This window comes from Acomys russatus, chromosome 29 (assembly GCF_903995435.1).
Source record: "Acomys russatus chromosome 29, mAcoRus1.1, whole genome shotgun sequence".
Classification (NCBI taxonomy): Eukaryota; Metazoa; Chordata; class Mammalia; order Rodentia; family Muridae; genus Acomys; species Acomys russatus.
The window spans coordinates 6953729-6972294 of record NC_067165.1 but is presented as its reverse complement, the minus strand read 5'-3'; the positions used below and the strand labels follow the sequence as shown (position 1 = coordinate 6972294).

Genomic DNA, 18566 nt, shown 5'->3' with positions numbered 1-18566 from the left:
ATTTATAGTAACAGTAAAAGTTTCTTAAAAAATCACTCATTAATTCTGTAGAATAACTCAGTCTTCTCATTATGAAAATGAACCCCATAAAATCTCTTACATCTTCTGGAGTCAACTGTATGACCACAAGTATAGTCTCAAATACTGTTCAACTTCAGAAGCAGCTTAAAAGGAAAGGGCTTCTAACATCCCTAAAAGTTTGAATACTTCCATGTAAATATTCAGACTTCACAAATATACAGCAAGGAGGGAACATCACTTACTTCTGTGGGCTATAGCCATAGTAGAAGTATGCTTTCCATTCAAATAGAACTCTTAGCCTCACCCAATTAATATTTCCAAAATGTATCTAATGGAAGGTTCCAAGGAGGCATTAGCAGGGAGGGAACATATGTCTACCCTGAGGTCTACCACCAAAGTAGATCTCATGTCATAAATGCCTACTTCAGGATCTGGGGATATAGCCCAACAGGAAAAGTTCAATCCCCAACACCCATGTGATGGAAAGAGAAAAAAACCAAACAAACAAAAAAACATACACAGGTGTAGAAAATAAATTTAAATTAAAAATTAAATATCTGGGGCTGGAGAGATGGCTCAGTGGTTAAGAGCGCTGCTTGCTCTTCCAAAGGTCCTGAGTTCAATTCCCAGCAACCACATGGTGGCTCACAATCATCTATAATGTGATCAGATGCCCTTTTCTGCAGATAAAGTACTCATATACAATAAATAAATTAATTTTAAAAATTAAATATCCACTTAAGATAAATGGACTGACATTTCATTTGGAAAAACAATTGACAATAACAAAAAAAAAAAATCTCAGCGGTACCTGATGAGATGACTGATTTAAAACTATGTACTGGGAGCCTATTATGTCAGAAATGTATTTAAGCACAGCGGATATGGCAGTAACAAGAAACAAAAGCTCAAGGAGGAGTTTGAAACACAAATATGAAAACAAATCTTGTAGATGACAGGTTTCTAGAAGATACAATGAGGATAGTAAGTAAAACATAATTTAAAAATCAGAGACGTTTAAGCCTGTATTATAAGACTTAAGATTATCTCTCATGTAAAAAAAAAAATTTATTTATTTATTTTTAGGGTTTTGTTTTGTTTTGTTTTGAGATAGTATTTCTCTGTGTAATAGCCTTGGCTGTCCTAGACTTTTTAGACCAGGCTGGTCTTGAACCCCCAGAGATCCACCTGCCTATGCCTCCTGAGTGCTGGGATTAAAGGCGTGCGCCATCACGCCCAGCCGAAAAAATTATAATAGGCTGAACACTTTCCCGGGAAGCCTCAAAAGGCAAAAGCATTAAGTCTACCTATTTGTAATATGCTTTTAAGTTTGTATGTAATTAGACACAAGTATTTATTAGCAAAGGCAACTTTGTTAAAATATTTCTACATCATTCCTTATTCCTTAAAAACTAATTTCCCAGGACACTGGTCAAGCTTATAAATGGGCATTAAGATAACTCAGCTGAGCCAGGTGGTGTTGGCACAAGCCTTTAATCTCAGCACTCGGGAGGGAGAGGTGGCAGGTGATCTCTGTGAGTTTGAGGCCAGCCTGGCCTACAGAGTGAGTTCCAAGACAGCCTAGGTTATACAGAGAAACTCTGTCGTGAAAACAAACAAACAAACAAACAAACAAAAACAAAAAACATGACTCAGCTGATAAAGGCCAGTGCCTCCAAGCCTGACACACACATACCTAAACATATACATACATACATACATACATACATACATACATACATACATATAATTTTTTTAAAAGAATGAGCCAATTAATTACCAGTTTATAACATATAAACTGGGCTTGGTTCAAAACACTATACTTCTTTTTTATTTGTATTGTGTTTGAAAGTATTTTTACCTGTGTAAATATCTTTTCTTATAAAAACATTCGGGACAAGTAACATGGAAAAGCTACCTGGCATGATTCAGCTGATATAACACAACGATTACATGGGCTACTGTCAATGTTTCAAGCAGAAAGAAAGCAGCCAGGTGTGGTGGCACACTCCGTTAGTCCCAGCACTAATCAGGCAGAGGCAGGTATATCTCTGTGAGTTCAAAGCCAACTTGGTCTACATAAGGAGTTCCAGGACAGCCAAGGTTGTGTAGAGAGATTTTGTCCCAAACAAAGAACAACAAACTAACAAAAAAGATAGGTGGAAATAAAGTGTGTATCACTGTCTTTATTCTGTATCTTTCTACTTTTCTTTCACTGACTTTTCCATATGAGGAAGACAAGTCTATTTGTCTTCATTTACACATGAAATGCCCATAACATAGTAGTTCCCTTTTACTTAAAGAGATACTTTCTAAAACACTAATAAATAAATACTTGCAACCTAAGGCACTATCAAATCCTGAAATTCTAGTTTTTTCCTAATCATATGTGCATTTGACAAATTTTAATATATAAATTAGGCACTGTAAAAGATTAGCAGGGTTAACTAAATAGAACAAAACAATTACAACATAAGTTCTATGAATGTGGACTCTCTTCTGTACATAGTACTTTAGAACATCTAGTGATCTGATAACTAGACAGCTACTAAAAGACTGGTGAATGGAGTGACTGAGAATAGAACCCAGTTTTACAATGAGGAAGGGCTCAAGAGACAGCTGAGCAGTTAAGAGTCCTTGTTTTTAAACAAGGACCTGGGCTCAATTCACAACACCCGCATAACAGATCCAGTCCATCCATAACTCTACTTCCCGGGAATCCGACACCCTCTTCTGATCTCTGTGGGCACAAGGCACACACATGGTGTCCATATATACACACAGGTAAGATGCTCATATACATAAGCAAGTATATTCTTTAAAATAAGGAATTGCTTGTTTTTTAAACGTCCCATGTAATTTTCAGACTGTGGCTGAATGCAGGTTAACTGAAATCAAAGAAAGCAAAGCTAGGAGAGTGACTAGACTGTAGCTCAAGGCCCTCAGTTCCAAACCTAGCACTGAAACAAATACAGAAGGAAGTAACTCCTGCAGATAAGAAACCATGGCATTAAAATCTATTTTTTAATTATCCAAAGCTCTTAATGTATTTTAATTATTAACTTCGATACAGTATATCTGACTTAACCAATAGGTAAATTACATTTCCAGGTACACCTATTAAGTAAATATACACATATAGGCAGTCTCATAAATGGTAGCATTTTAACTTGGCTAGCCATATGTAAACAACACAGTGCATATACTTTTAGAAAAATAAATTCTTATAAAAGAAGAAAAAAAAATGAACTTACCACATTTTTTCAAAATTCCAAGCACTTGTATCAAAAGATCCGGATGATTCATCTAAAAAGTTTCATTAAAACAAAGGACAAGTAGCAGGGTATTTAGTAAGAATTTGACTTAATTAAAGAATAACATTAAACAAAATCATTCTTTGTATTTTAAAATAATTGAAAATCAGAGTAGTAATTTTACTTTTACATAGTCAAATCTTGTTCAGAGAAGTAGAATACAACAAATGCAGAACTATTGCTCAGAGAAAAATAAAAACAAGTTTGCCAAGTGACTATTAAATAGACTAGAAATTTATTTATTTATTCATTTATTTATTAAAGATTTATTTATTTATTATTTATACAGTGTTCTGCCTGCATGTACACCTGCACACCAGATGAGGGCACCAGACCTCATTATAGATGGTTGTGAGCCACCATGTGGTGGCTGGGAATTGAACTCAGGACCCTGGAAGAGCAGATAGTGCTCTTAACCTCTGAGCCATCCTTACATCCCTAGACTAGAAATTTAAATGCCAATCTTTCATTCAAATAAAACATCTCTGAGCAAAAAAAGTATTAAAAAAGAAAACATTAAACATTGTTCTGGCTAGTTTTATGTAACCTTGACATAAGCTCAAGTCATTTGGGAAGAGGCAACCTTGATTAAGAAAATATTACCACTAGAGTGTCTGCAGGATTGTTTTGTTTTGTTTTGTTCTTGATTAATGTGGGAGGGCCCAACTTACTACTGTGGGTGGTGCCACTCCTGGGCTGGTGATCCTTGGTGCTATAAAAAAGCAGATCAAGCAAGCCATGAGGTGTAAGCCACTAAGGAGCACCCCTCCATGGCCTCTGCTTCAGTGCTTCAGTTCCTACCTGCCTTGAGTTCCTGCCCTGACTTCCCTGGAAGATGAACTACATACAAGCTGTAAGATGAAATAAACCCTTCCCACCCCAAGTTGCTTTTAGTCCTGGTGTTCTATCACAGCAACAGAAACCTGAAGACAAACATGAAACTTTGACTGATACCTTTTTAAAAATTGTATTACTGTGTGTGATGGGATGGGGTGCATGCCACAGCCCACATGTGGGGGCCAGAAAACAGCATGCACAATCAGTTCTCTTTCCAACTTGATGTGGATACCACAGATTGAACTCCAGTTATCAGGCTTACTTACTTGGTAAGCACTTTCACTCACTGAGACATCGTGCCAGCCCTTGACTGATAAGTTTAAATGTGTGATTTGACAAAAATAAGCAATGTTGTGCTAAATATTTTAGACATTGTTTCTAAGAACACTCCCTAGCTACTACTTCTTTTAAGTATTTATCATTTATAAGGAGATTATATATATATATATATTTCCCCCCCCCCATCTCATTTAACATGAAAACTGGCCAGGTGTGATAAAGCACACTTGTAGTCCCAGCACTTGGCAGACAGAAGCAGGGGCTCTCTGTATCAGAAACAGAAACATCACCCCTCATTTGGAAGCCAGAGGTAACATACACCATAGAAACAGCATATTACAGCACAATGTAGTGGCGCATGCCTGTAACAGCAGCATTCAAGAGGCAGAAGCACAAAGATTACCATAAATTCAAGGACAGCCTGAATTTTATACTGAGTTCCAGACCAGAATAGATCTTGTCTCAAAAAAGCAAAAATACTTTTAAAATGTTGTTAGCTCTGCTTTTAAATTGAGGAAAACAATTTTCAAAAAGATCAAGTAATCTGTTTTTACTCTGTCAAGGCTTAAATCCAGCCTTCTAGTTTCAATCTTTCTACTTTCCCACACTGCTTACCGGAAGCACTACTACTCATCAAGCTCAGACACCAGCAGCTTTCCCTCTATTGGCTTTTTTCTCCCTATCTATTGGAAATGTAACAGTAACTTTTAAAAACACTGTTTAGTCTTCATGGTAATACCCATAAGCCAAACGGTTTGTTTCCTCCTCCCATTCTCTAAAAAGGTAACGCAATAAAATTAGCAAATACTAATTAAGCACCATAAAGAGATGGCTCTTTTTTAATTACTTACCTTGGAAGGAAACTTTATATCTATATTAACATCACTGCTTTTCAGAGCAAACTTTGTCAGAGATGAACCATACAACCTCAGTGAACACTCTGGAATAAACAAAAAAACACAAGAGCATAAAACTTTAAATATGAGTATGTTAAAAAAAAAAACAAACAAACTGGAAACTGAAATGGTGAATCAGCAGTTGAGAGCACTTGGTGTTCTTGCAGAGGACCAGAGTTCAACTCCCAGCACCCAAACAGGAGCTCACAACCATCTGTAACTCCATTTCCAGGGTATCTAATGGCCTCTTCTAACCTATAAGGCATTCATACATATGTACTACACATAAACTCATGCTAGCCCCCACCTACACACATCAAAACAAATAAATTAAAAACATGCAGACAACTACACATTACTTCAATCCCATATATTTTAATTCTGGCATAATGACTTTCACAAAACTTATCTATTAAAATAACAAATGTTCCCAATTACGGGAACAAGAACAAAGGACAAGAGAAAAAACTACCATAAAAGTTCAGTGTTCAAACTGAAACAGTTCATTTAGAAATAATCTAAAAATATTTACTCCTCTAGCAATGCTATTGTCAAAAATGTTTTATTTTAGGTAATTACATAAGAACCAACCTTAGAAAAGAACATTCAATACAAATGCTTTTTCAAAATACAAAGTAACTCGAAGTCAAGTGATGCTGCAAACTTAAAACACAAAAACTTAGTGGCTATCAAGAGTTCTTAGTACACGATAAACAGAAGACTATCATATGTGTTATTACAAAAACAAGACGTACTTTCAAAAGACCACACCAAAGAGTACAAGAAAATAGTATGTGGAATGGTACTGACCAGGCAGAATCACTTTCTTAGAAAATTAACATTCGTATTCAGTTGTATACTTTTCAAACTTGAAAATGCCTAAATGTTATCTATATCATTAAAATCATATAAATGAAAGTCCTGTATTTAAAGTAATAATGAATTACTTTTCAACAATTCTAATCAGTATTCAGTGCATTACTTAGGTAGAAAAACATTATTAGAGAAAAGAACAGGAAATGAAGTTCCATTTTTCCACTTCATAATTATTTCTTATGAATCTTATAGTAGGCCTATATGTAATGATAGCTAATCATTTAAGTTACATTTACATCAACATTAAAAAGAAAAAAGATAGACAACAGCTTATATATAAATATATACAATAAACTTGAACCCAAAAAAAAATTTCTTTAAAGTCTTTTATTTTTCCTTAACATTAAGCAGTAAGACTTTTACTTAGTGATGTTAGAATGTTTATACTAAAAAAAACAGTAAAATCCACTAAGAAATCAATGGTACTCAAGGGCTGAAGAGATGACTCAGTAGTTAAGAACACTTGCTGTTTTTACAGTGGATCCAAGTTCACTTCCCAGCACCCCCAGCAGGAGGCTCACAACCACCTGTAACTCCAAGGGATCTCACACCTTCTTCTGGCCTCTGCAGGCACCAGGTACATGTGTGCATACATAAACATACATATATATTTTTATAGTAATGTCTATCTTAAAAAAAACAATGATACTCATAGACCAATGTAAAATATATCTTACCAGTCAGAAATTACCTATGTTTGACATTTTAAAATCTTTTTCTCATACTACAAAATTATGCTTTTTTTTTTTTTTTTAATTAAAAGGAAATACTTTTAATAAAAGCAATTCCTAAAGAGTGAAATGGTAAAGGTGCTTGGTGCCTGAGGACCTGAGGTAGATCCAAGACCACACATGGGAGGAAAGAAATTGTCCTCTAATTCCATGCTTACATGCCCAGGCATAAGCATTCACATATACACACAAAAAAAGGCCATTCCTAAAACACTCAAATTCACCTACTTTTAAAAAAGAAGATATACATTAAGAAATGTACCCTACTTCAAAAGGAAGTAAAGGAAAATCTTTTGATTCTAGGAATTAAATATATAAAATGGTTCTGGTACCTGGTAAAAATGTCATTATCACCTTTGACATTTCCTCCACAATGTCCTGGCGGACTCTGAGGTCATCATCTGTTATTCCTTGTTCTTTTGCTAATTCAACAATTGCAATGCTTAAAGCAGCCAAGTGCGCAGGGGAAGGAGACGGAAGAGACCGAAGTTCACTTTCTTCCTGTTTTTCCTGTTAGTATAATGTTTCACAACAATAACAAAGTATCTACTTTAATGATCTTATACTTAAGAAAGAATAGAAATAACAAATATTCACCTTTTATACATACAAAATAAAACATATAATAACTGAGCCTAAGAAAAACAATTGCTTTTAGGACACAGGATTCAAAGAGTGAAAGGTACAGTGTTTATTAGTAAGATTTTTAAAATAATTTAAAATTTTTTGAGATTATAATTATATAATTATATTATTTTTTTTACTTTACCAGAACTAGAGAGAGAGCTCAGTGGTTAAGAACGTGGACTAGTTGGACAATGGTGGCACACGCTTTTAATCCCAGCACTTGGGAGGCAGAGGCAGGCAGATCACTATAAATTCAAGGCCAGCCTGTTCTACAGAAAAGTTCTAGGACAACAAAGGCTACACAGAGAAACCTTATCTCAAGGGGAAAAAAAAAATAGTATGCACTGCTTTTGTGAAAGACCTCATTTCTGTTCCTAGCACTCATATCCAGTGCCTCACAGCCTTTATAGCTCAATCTCCAAGGGATTTAATGCCCTCTCCTGGACTCTGCCGGCTTCCACAGACAGGAGGCATACACTTACACATACAAGTAAATAAGTAAATATATAAATAAATATTTTTTTAAAAACTTGTTTTGTTTTGTTTTGTTTTGTTTTTCAAGACAGGGTTTCTCTGTGTAATCTTGGCTGTCCTGGACTCACTTTGTAGAGCAGGCTGGCCTCGAACTCACTTAGATCCACCTGCCTCTGCCTCCCGAGTGCTGGGATTATAGGCATGCACCATTGCGCCTGGCTCAAAAATAACAATTTTAAAAGAAAAACATAACAATTTAAAAACTGCTCCACTGTGTATCAAGTATAAATACTGAAAATCTACATCAAAACTAACACAAAGGTTCAACAGTTGGCCAATGATTCTGTAACAGCAAAGATCTTAGGTATATTAGAAAGTTACCAATCTTATCTAATCAACATGGGCAAGATCAAGTCAAATGGTCATAAGAATACTCCCTAACATATACACACAATATATGTAAAATATCAGGTTTTACCATCAACTATGCAAGAGCTTCTACGCAAATGACAACAACCCAGATTTTCTAAGAAGATCAGGTAAGAGGATTCATAGAAATTATCTGAGCTGAGACCTGGGCTATGTATTAGTAATATTACAATTTTTAAGAGAAAATTAATTAGTTAACATACCAATATACTTAGAAAAGTACTCTATTCAAATCTGTATGAGATAATTTAATAAAATAATTTAAAAGTTGCAAATTCTGAAGTGCAAAATTTATGAGGATTTTATGGTCTATACTTCTCCAGCTTCATGTCATACTGTTTTCCTTCTAGTTCTTTCCTTCCATCTTCACATCCTTAAACACTATGTCCACTTTTCTCTAGAGATCTTTCTTTATGATGTTTTAATGTCCTACACTTACTTTTTTGCTTTTTAAACTACTATTTCAAAGTTTAGCTCAAAGGTCATTTTCCAGGGAAACATCCCTGTTATAGATAAAAAAAAAATATCCTTGTACATTTCTCCCTCTAATAGAACTCATTAAACTTAAACCCTTATTCACCAATTATTAGGAACTCTAAGGACAGGAACCATGATTATCTTATTCACCACTAGCTGGCAAGTAGAGAATAAATACCAGTAGAATGTGTGAGTAAAGACAGAAAGACAAGGAAATTAACAGGGATGGAGGAGGTAGAAAGAGCACCTCATCCCAGAATCTAGCTGAAGCCTCTTACTGAGAAGTCAAACTCCAGCACAATAAATGTTTGCTACGAAAGCTGCAGAGAGATAATAGTCTTTTCATATATATGAATATTTTATGTTAAAATAGCAAGGAACAAGGCTGAAGACCTAAATGTTTATGATCTTGAATAGGACTTCATTCCTGTCATAGACATTTTCTGAAAAAAGAGAGACAGAGATAGAGAAACAGAGACAGAAAGAAAGAGACAGAAAGACTGAGAGATTAACTTTTTAAAAGATCTCTATAGGCTTTTACCCTATCAACTGTAATACTGCCAGGTGCCCCAAAGGAACCACTCTATGATCATACTTAGGTTCCACTACCAAGCTTTTCAAGACAATACCTTCAAAACCCATTCAAATACTGTATGTGCTGTTACAAAGATAATAAAGTTATGTTCTTGGGTATGCCTTACTTCCTAAAGCCTTTATTTTCTTACCCTATATGATTAAAATCTACATTACGACATGTTCCTGAAGCTGAGCAGTGGTGGTACACGCCTTTAACCCCAGCCCTCAGGAGACAGAGACGAATGGATCTCTGAGTATACAGATGAAGTTCCAAAATACCCAAGGCTACACAGAGGGGCCTTGTCTTGGGGGGGTGGGGGGGGAGTGTTGCTGATCATGAACTTTAATCCTAGTTCTCAGGAAGCAGAGGCAGGCCAATCTCTGAGTTGAGGCCAACATGGTCTCAAACCTGTCTCAAAGAAAGACTTTTAGAAGGCAAGAGGGATGGTTTAGAGGGTAAAGGAACTTGCCACTGATCATGGCAATCTGAGCTTAATCCCAGAATCTACATGGTAGAAGAAGAAAACTGATTTCTGGAAGCTGTCCTCCACACATGTACTAAGGCATGTGAACCCATGTGCACAAAATAAATGACAATAAATGTGAAAGAATTCTCAAAATAAAAATATCTCTGGGGACTGAAAAGAAAACTTGGTGAGCAAGCATGAGGACCTGAGTTCAGCTCCCAACACTCATCTAAGAAGTTGGGCATGGTTGAGCATACCAATGGAGACAGAAAGATTAAGACTTCCTGGCCTGCAGCCTAGCTCCAGGTCAGTGAGAGACCATATCTCAAAGGAATAAGGTAGGTCGCGCCCTGCCCGACCCCACCCCAACACACAGTATTTTAACAAATCACAAGGTTTCTCTGTGTAACAGCTCTCGCAGTCCTAGAACTCACTGTGTAGACCAGGCTAGCCTTGAACTCAGAGATCCACCTGCCTGGGGCTCCCAAGTGCTGGGATTATAAGCTGCTGAAGAAATAGACAACTAACTGTACCTGACAATTTTAATTTTATCAATCAATATTCTTTAACATGATCAAACTAGCTCCTAGAAAATTCATTTTAACCACTAGAGCTAAAGAAGTTGATCAAAGCTTTCAACACTATCATTTCAGTTACTTATAGAAGACACATAGCATGCCTCTCTATTAGGTTCATAACTTTAAAAATTGCCTAATACACTTTTAGAGTTCAAAAAGTAAAAATAATTTTTAAAAGAGGTAACTTACCAAAATATTTTTCTTATGCCGCTTTTCTTTTATATGTTTATGTGCTCCTTGGATGTTTTCAATGTGAATTAGGCAAAGTTTGCATAGATAACGGCAATTGGTATATTCTGGTGATCGCTGAAGAAACAAGTTTTAAAATAACCTTTTCAGTAAGCGAAGGAGTAAATGATGGTCTATATAAGTGAACAATTTGATTATATAACTGTTACAGACTGGAATAGGCACTGAGTGGCTGCTGATGTAGCTCAGTGGTAGAACATATGCTTAGCACTTAAGTCAAGATATCCACTAGCACAACAAGAAAGAAAACCAGTACTTATATTCTCAAAATAGTTAGCTTTTCCAAAAGAGCCATTAGAGGATAGTAAGTACTAAATTCAAACTATATCATGAAGATGCTAGCTAAATAGGCTTACTATTCATCTAGTATCTTACTCTTAAATCTTATTCCAATGTTGTCCCAAAAACCAATTTCAAACTTAACTGAGTATTCTGAGTACTTTGTTCTGAGTATTCTGAAAAATAAAATGTACCCTTAAGTTGAAATTATAACTACTGAAGACAATTTCAAAGGCTGCCACTCTGAAGAAACAACAATTTGGGAATGTTAAAGTACAAGCCGTAATACTTCACTCATGATTTTGTTTTCTCAAAATAATAGAACAATAATTATAATTACTGTCTGCTAGATATAAATATTCAGATATAAATTGTCGTTTTAATTCTTTAAAATCCGGTAAGATTAACAATCTTTTCATTGTATAGATATGAAAGACATGGAGCTTGGATCTTCACATGGATTAAATGGTACTGATAAGGACATAATGAATTTCAGTTCATACATATCTGAATCCAGAGTCAATATTTTTTACAATAAAAATAAGAATAATAAGCATTAACAAAACACACACACACACATTAAGTAAAAAGAAAACTTTAAAATACAGATTTTAGGCCAAGCGGTTGGTGGTGCACACCTTTAATACCAGCACTTGGGAGGCAGAGGCAGGTGGATTGCTGTGAGTTCGAGGCCAGCCTGGTCTACAGAGCAAGTTCAGGACAGTCAAGGCTACACAGAGAAACCCTGTCTCAAAAAAACCAAAACAAAAAAACAAAACAAACAAACAAAAAAAAAAAACCCCACAGATTTTTAAAGCACTGTTTCTATTGCCATACACTAAAACATCAGTAACATTATTTTATTTCAGATTAATATTCAATATTCAGTGCAACTCCTGACAAAAACGGTCTCTCATCAGGGAATATATATTTTTAAAAAGATTTTATTTATTCATATTTTATGTGTGTGAGCATTTTGCTTACAAATATTTAAGTGTACCACATGTGTGCCATGGCCCCAGAAGAGGATGTCAAGGTCTTCCAGAACTGGAGTTACAGATAGTCGTGAGCCACAATGTAGATATTAGGAACTCAACTCAGGTCCTTTGTAAGAATAGCAAGGACTCTTAAACACTGAGCCATTTCTCCAGCCTCAGTAAATGATGTTCTTTAGATAAGAAACCTGCATCAAATTTAGCAACATTCCTACCATACACTACTAGAAACAAACAACATTTATAAATTACTATTAACTTTAACACTGTGAGAATTCTCCATTTTACTAACAACGGATTTATATTTCCCAAAGGCAACAAGCAAATAAATATGCAGCTCTAGTCTGTATTTTAAAAGAACTGTTTGTTTCCTAAGAACAGAAAAGACTCATTTATAGTCTTTAGCATACTGCAATAATCCAACAAAGAGTTAACCAAAGTGGCAGAGTAAAAGAGCTGAATTTAGGAACTGAAAATAAATATACCTAATACCTATAAAAACATAAACACTGATGAGGTCACTGAGGCAGTCGTGGAATTTGTGATATAAAATGTTAGTAGCTGGAACATGTATAGATTCTTTTAGTGGGGCAGGGGGAAACCCAACGTCATATAACACTGAGTGAGAAGGCAGAATGCTAGGATGGTATTCCAGCTGATAGCGTATCTGAGAGACCTGCTTCTCTGTCTATATTTATGTAACAATTAAATACAGACCTGGCTATAGAGTAGCTAATCTTTACTTAGTAGCTATTATATACTATATGTTATGTTAAAAACTTCACTTGCATTATCCTACCTAACACAACAGTTCCGAGATCTAGGTGATATGTACAGATGCTCACACACATGTGTATTTGGGCATGTGTGGGCCACAGAGCATGTGTAGACATCAGAAGACAACTTCAGCTGTCATTCCTCACCTTCTACCTTGATTGGGGCAGGGTCTCTTATTCACTACCATGTCTACTAAGCTAGGTGACTTGTGAGCTTCTACTGTTCTCATCAGCTGGAAATACAGACACATACTACCACATTTAGTTTTATGTGGATTTAGCAGACCCAAACCCTAATCCTTATGCTAGTGTAGTAATCACTTTATCCACTGAGCAATTGCCCTGATCCTAAGGAATTAATTTTTCAGCACCTTCATTTTACTGATGAAGAAACTTAGGTATGAAAAGTTTGAATAGGAGGCAGGAGAGATAGCTCACAGGTTAAGAGCACTTGGCTGCTCTTCCAGAAGACCCACATGGCAGCTCATACTGTCTTTTTTAAATCCAGTCTGATACCTTCTTCCAACCTCTGCAGGCACCAGGCACCTACATGATGCACAGACACACAAATGAGGGCAAAACACCTGTACACATTAAGAGAAGAGAGCAGCCAGGTGTGGTAGCACATGCCTTTAACCCGAAAACTCAGGGAGGCAGAGACAGGAGAATCTTTGTGATTCTTTGTTTTTCTTTTATGAGACAGGGTTTCTCTGTGTAGCCTTGACTATCCTGGACTACTCACTTGTTAGACTAGGCTGGCCTCAAACTCACAGAGACCCACCTGCCTCTGCCTCCCAAGTGCTGGGATTAAGGTGTATGCCACCACCACCCGGCGAGATCTCTGTGAATTTGAGGATAGCCAAAGCTACACAGAGAAATCCTGTCTTGAAAAACCAAAAAAAATATATATATATATAGTGTGTGTGTGTGTGTGTGTGTGTGTGTATTTTTGTAAGCGTTTAACAGAATATTGTTACCCACCAGTAAGTGGCAGTGGCAAACCTGGCAATCCAAAACCATGTGCTTTATTAAGATGCACACTAACTCTATTCATGGACCAACTGCTATACAGCAATAAATAAAATACCAAACAAGACAAAATAAGGATTTCTTTAGTCAATCTAGGTATCTTGTTTTTCTAAACTACATAAAATCATACTATTACTGTCATTCCCTTATTTAATAATGACCTATTTCTTTGTGTACATATTTATAAACACCTTAAGTATGTATTACTCTGTAGTTTGATTTGTGATGTTTCAATATCTAGTGATTTCTTTCATTGCTACAGCTATAGCTGTGTTTCTGTTAAGTAACTTTTATTCTCCTGATGCAACTGTTATCTCGAGACTTACTGCCTCTGCCTAGTCCTGGAAGCTTCCAGCTTCTGTACAATCTAATCCAGGCCTAGAATACTTTCAACCTCTGAGACTTACTAATGCATAGTCAGCTCACCCTACCTAGTTCTTTCTGAACTCTGGGTTTTTTTTTTTTTTTTTAGGAACGGTTGCTTTTGGGGGGCGGGTTGGTTTTTCAAGACAGGGTTTCTCGGTGTAACAGCTCTACCTGTCCTGGAACTCAATCTGTAGACCAGGATGGCCTCAAACTCATAGAGATCCACCTGCCTCTGCCTCCCAAGTGCTGGGATTAAAGGTGTGCGCCACCATCACCCAGCCTCTTTCTGAACTCTTGCTGGCTGGTTCAACTCCTCTCCAAGCTGAATGATTCAAACTAGCTTCTTTCACTTTCTCACTGATTTGCCTTGCTTGGCCTCAAACTAACTCTAGCAATCTGTTCTAATCTTCTGGCTCCTTCTGTCTTTTCCTGTCTCTAACTTGTTCTCCCTTCAACCTGTCTCTGTAACTGCCCTGAACTCAACTCTACTGCTCTCCCTCTCAACCTACTCTCAACTGAACTCCCTAAACAACACTAAACGAGAACTCAGAGATCTGCATGCCTGTCTCCTGAGTGCTGGGAGTAAAGGCATGTACCACCACACCTGGACTTAAGCTTTTCTTTACCTGAAAATTGCTCTATACCAGACTGGCCTTGAACTCAAGAGATCTGTTTTCCTCTATCTCATGGATTAATGGTGTCTCTGTATTCCAGCCCAATCACACAGACCTAGAAGGTCTTTGGATGTGATTTCTTGTCAGAACAGCCATGTTCTGAATTAAAATTTCTCTACATGTTTCCAAGTTAAGAAATTAATTAATCAGCACTCAGACACAAAATACCAATAAAATAAGTTTCTTATTTATAATAGTCAGTAAACATAAGGAAAAAAAGAATTTAGCAAATTGTATAGTAGCACTTAATAATTTAAACAATCTGAATAACTAAATAACTTTTGTGGGGACTGAACCTAAGGCCTTTTGCTTGCTAGGCCTTGCTTTGCTAAAGAACTACATTTCTAGCTAGACTTTTAACTTCTAATGAAAGAAACATGCAATTTTTAATCAATATATACCCAATGTCCAGCACAGTTGCTAGCACATAACAAACATTCCATATTTACTAAATAAGGGAATAAATCATCAGTGAACAATTTATTTTGTATCAACCAAACTAGCATTTTATTTTAGTAAATATCTTAAGCTTTGAAAAACAGTAACCATAGGGAGGCCCTCTTCTGGCCTCCAAGGGTACCTACCAGTACCCACATGCACACATTACCACACAGATAACACATACATAATTAGAGATTAAAATAAATATTTTTTATAAAGAATAAAAACAATAAATACTAGGAAGGCAGGGTCATTCATTCATATAATCACAATATTCAGGAACCTCTGAGGCAAGAGCATTGCTATATAAGATACAGCCTGGGCTACAGTCATAAGATGGAAAAAATAGAAAATGGAAGGGAAGGAAGAAGCAAAGGAAAGGGAAAAGCAGAAATAAAAAGGGAAAATAAAAGGCACAGAAAGGGGGAAAGAACAAAATAAGGAAATATTTTATGCAGACCATACAGTCTCACTGGTATCCAGTTAACTTTGTCATCACAGCATGGAAGTAGCCATAGACAAAATATAAAGAAAATAAGCGTGGCTTATACCAATAAATGTTTACAAAAAGGGAGGTAACATGCATCTTGCCATATTCAAACAAAACAAAGGGGATAGACCATAGTTTGCTAGTGCCTACAATAAATAAATGTCAACTGCCAAATGTAATGGCATGTTTTTAATCTCAGTACTCAGGAAGCAGAAGCAGAAGCAGAAGCAGGTAGATCTCTGAGCTTGTATGTGAGCTTGTAGCCAGCCTCATCTACCTAATGAGTTCCAGACCGGCCAAGACTACATAGTTAAGACTGTCTCAAAAAAAAAAAAAAAGTGGGGGGGGGAGGGATTTACAAGTGTATTTGCTGAATAGGGGGTGGGGTGCCTAAGAGATATGAAGTGTGAAGTGTTACACTCTGGAAAAATTATAAAGCTTATACTCCCTCAGTAACTAACATAATATAGCATACTTTTTCAAGTCGAAAGATGTGATCTCTTTCTAGGCGTTCTTCTGCTTGTTTCAAGCCTAGCCTCTGCTCAGGTGTCAAAGCAGATTCATCTATCACAGTGGCATTTTCTAAATAATCCATCTCAGAAGAATTTTCTTTGTTGGACTCTTCCCTCTTCATTTTACCTACAAAAAAAAGCAACTGCTTAGTTATCATCATTAAATCAGTTATTAAAAATTAGGAATTAAAAAAATAAACATTTAACTATGGGGAGGAGGATTCTTTCCCTATATGTTACTTAGTTGTTCAGTTGTTAGATTATGTTTAATATATAATATAGATACATATAAGTGAATATAATATGTATTATGTGTGTGTTTATGTGTGAGATTGTGTGTGCGCGCGCGCGCAGCATACACTCATAAGCTGGTTTAGCGAGTAAGAACAGTCGCTTCGAAGGCGGATAACCTGAGTTCAGTCCCCAAGGCTCATACGGAGGAAGAAAATACACTTCCACAATTTGCCCTCTGATCTACACATATGCCATGTGCACACCCATACATAAATGAATAAATCTAACCTTTTAAAAAAGCAGTGCTAGGCCGGGCGTGGTGGCGCACGCCTTTAATCCCAGCACTCGGGAGGCAGAGGCAGGTGGATCGCTGTGAGTTCGAGGCCAGCCTGGTCTACAAAGCGAGTCCAGGACAGGACAGGCTACACAGAGAAACCCTGTCTAAAAAAAAAAAAGAAAAGAAAAGAAAACGCAGTGCTAAGGGACTGAAGAGATAGATGGCGTAGCAGTTAAGCGCATTGGTGGCAGGTGAGCATAACAATATACCCCTTTAGTCTCAGCACTGGGTAGACAGAGACAGGCAGATTCCTCTGAGTTCAAGGCCAACTAGGTGTATCCAGTGAGTCCCAGAACAGCCAGGGCTATATAGAGAAACCCTGGAGGAAAGGGAGAGCACTGGCTACTTTTCAAGTGTCTATTTCCAGCACCCATATGACAGCTCACATCATCTATACCTGCAGTCCCATGGATCTGATGCCTTCTGGCCTTCATAAACACCAGGCAAAAAAAAAAAGATACACCAGACATTCATGCAGGCAAAACACCCATAAGCACAAAATTAATTATTTTTTAATTTTAAACCAGTGCTTATAATCAATCAATAAAATACTTCATTATCTTCAAAAGCCAACTATTTGCCTTATAGAAAAATCTGATAGTCAATTTCACCTTTGGTTGGTTGATTTTGAGGTAGGTAACTGTATGGATAGAAGGGGGGTGGTGTGTATGTGTGTGTGCGTGCGCGCACGCAATACTAAAGCTCTTATTTTCTAAACAAATAAGAAACAGTCTTTGTAAGTGGCCTATTTCTTACCAAAGGGCATAGGACTGTCTAGAATAAGAAGCAAACTCTTAAATAAAATGTTATAAGAAGCAGGCTAGAGAGATGGTTCAGTGGCTAAGAGCACTTTTTACTCTTATAGAAGACTCAGGTTTAGCTCACAGGAACAACAGTCTGCAGCTTCAGCTCCAAAGGATCTGACACGTTTCTGGTCTCCAGGGGTAATACACAAGCAAATAATCCATACACACAAAATAAAACTTTTTTTTTTTTTAATTGAGATCATGTCTTTTTACATAGCCCTGGTTGTTCTGGAACTCATTATGTAGACCAGGCTGGCCTCAAACTCAAGATCCACTTGGTTGAGCCATACACCCAACTAAATAAATCTTTTTTTTTTTTTTTTTCTTTTAAGAATGTTATAAAAACCACAAATTCCCAAACATTACTAAGTTAAGATAATGCCTCGGTGTCAGAGACAGGAGGACAAGTCATAGAGGCTATGCTTGACAAAGCTCTGACTGGCCAGAATGATCTTTAAACATCCAGAACAGCTATTGAAGCTTTGCTTGACAAAATTCCAAAGATCTCTGGCTGATCAGCATGGTATGGTCCTTAAACATTTTCTATAGTCCATGTCTATAGATGGAATAATTTTACCTAAAAACTACTTTGAAATTTGCTTTTTCTCCTATTTCTCTATTTCTCACTTTGACTATGAGTTCAGTCCTAATGAAATTTACACTGGAAAACTTTTTCCCACAGAGTATGTTGAAAGAAGGCAGCTAGCTAAAGGCTTGAGAGAGTTTTGGCTCTGACTGTTTTGAGCAGCCAGGAAGAAACTACTTCAAAGAAAGTTAGGACTTTGACATAACAGTA

At 36.6% G+C, this 18566-nt stretch overlaps 1 protein-coding gene across 5 annotated transcripts in view; it reads right to left on the bottom strand.

Annotated features, from left to right (window-relative positions):
* Tut4 (terminal uridylyl transferase 4) overlaps positions 1-18566 on the bottom strand; it is a 111089-nt gene that overhangs the window by 67118 nt on the left and 25405 nt on the right. For all 5 annotated transcript variants that reach the window (XM_051171799.1, XM_051171800.1, XM_051171801.1 and 2 more), the window contains exons 3-7: positions 16357-16520; positions 10772-10888; positions 7287-7464; positions 5303-5391; positions 3276-3327 (exon numbers count right to left, since the gene is read on the bottom strand). In XM_051171799.1, the coding sequence (XP_051027756.1) occupies positions 3276-3327; positions 5303-5391; positions 7287-7464; positions 10772-10888; positions 16357-16520 (600 nt within the window). The remainder of the gene's footprint in view (positions 1-3275; positions 3328-5302; positions 5392-7286; positions 7465-10771; positions 10889-16356; positions 16521-18566) is intronic.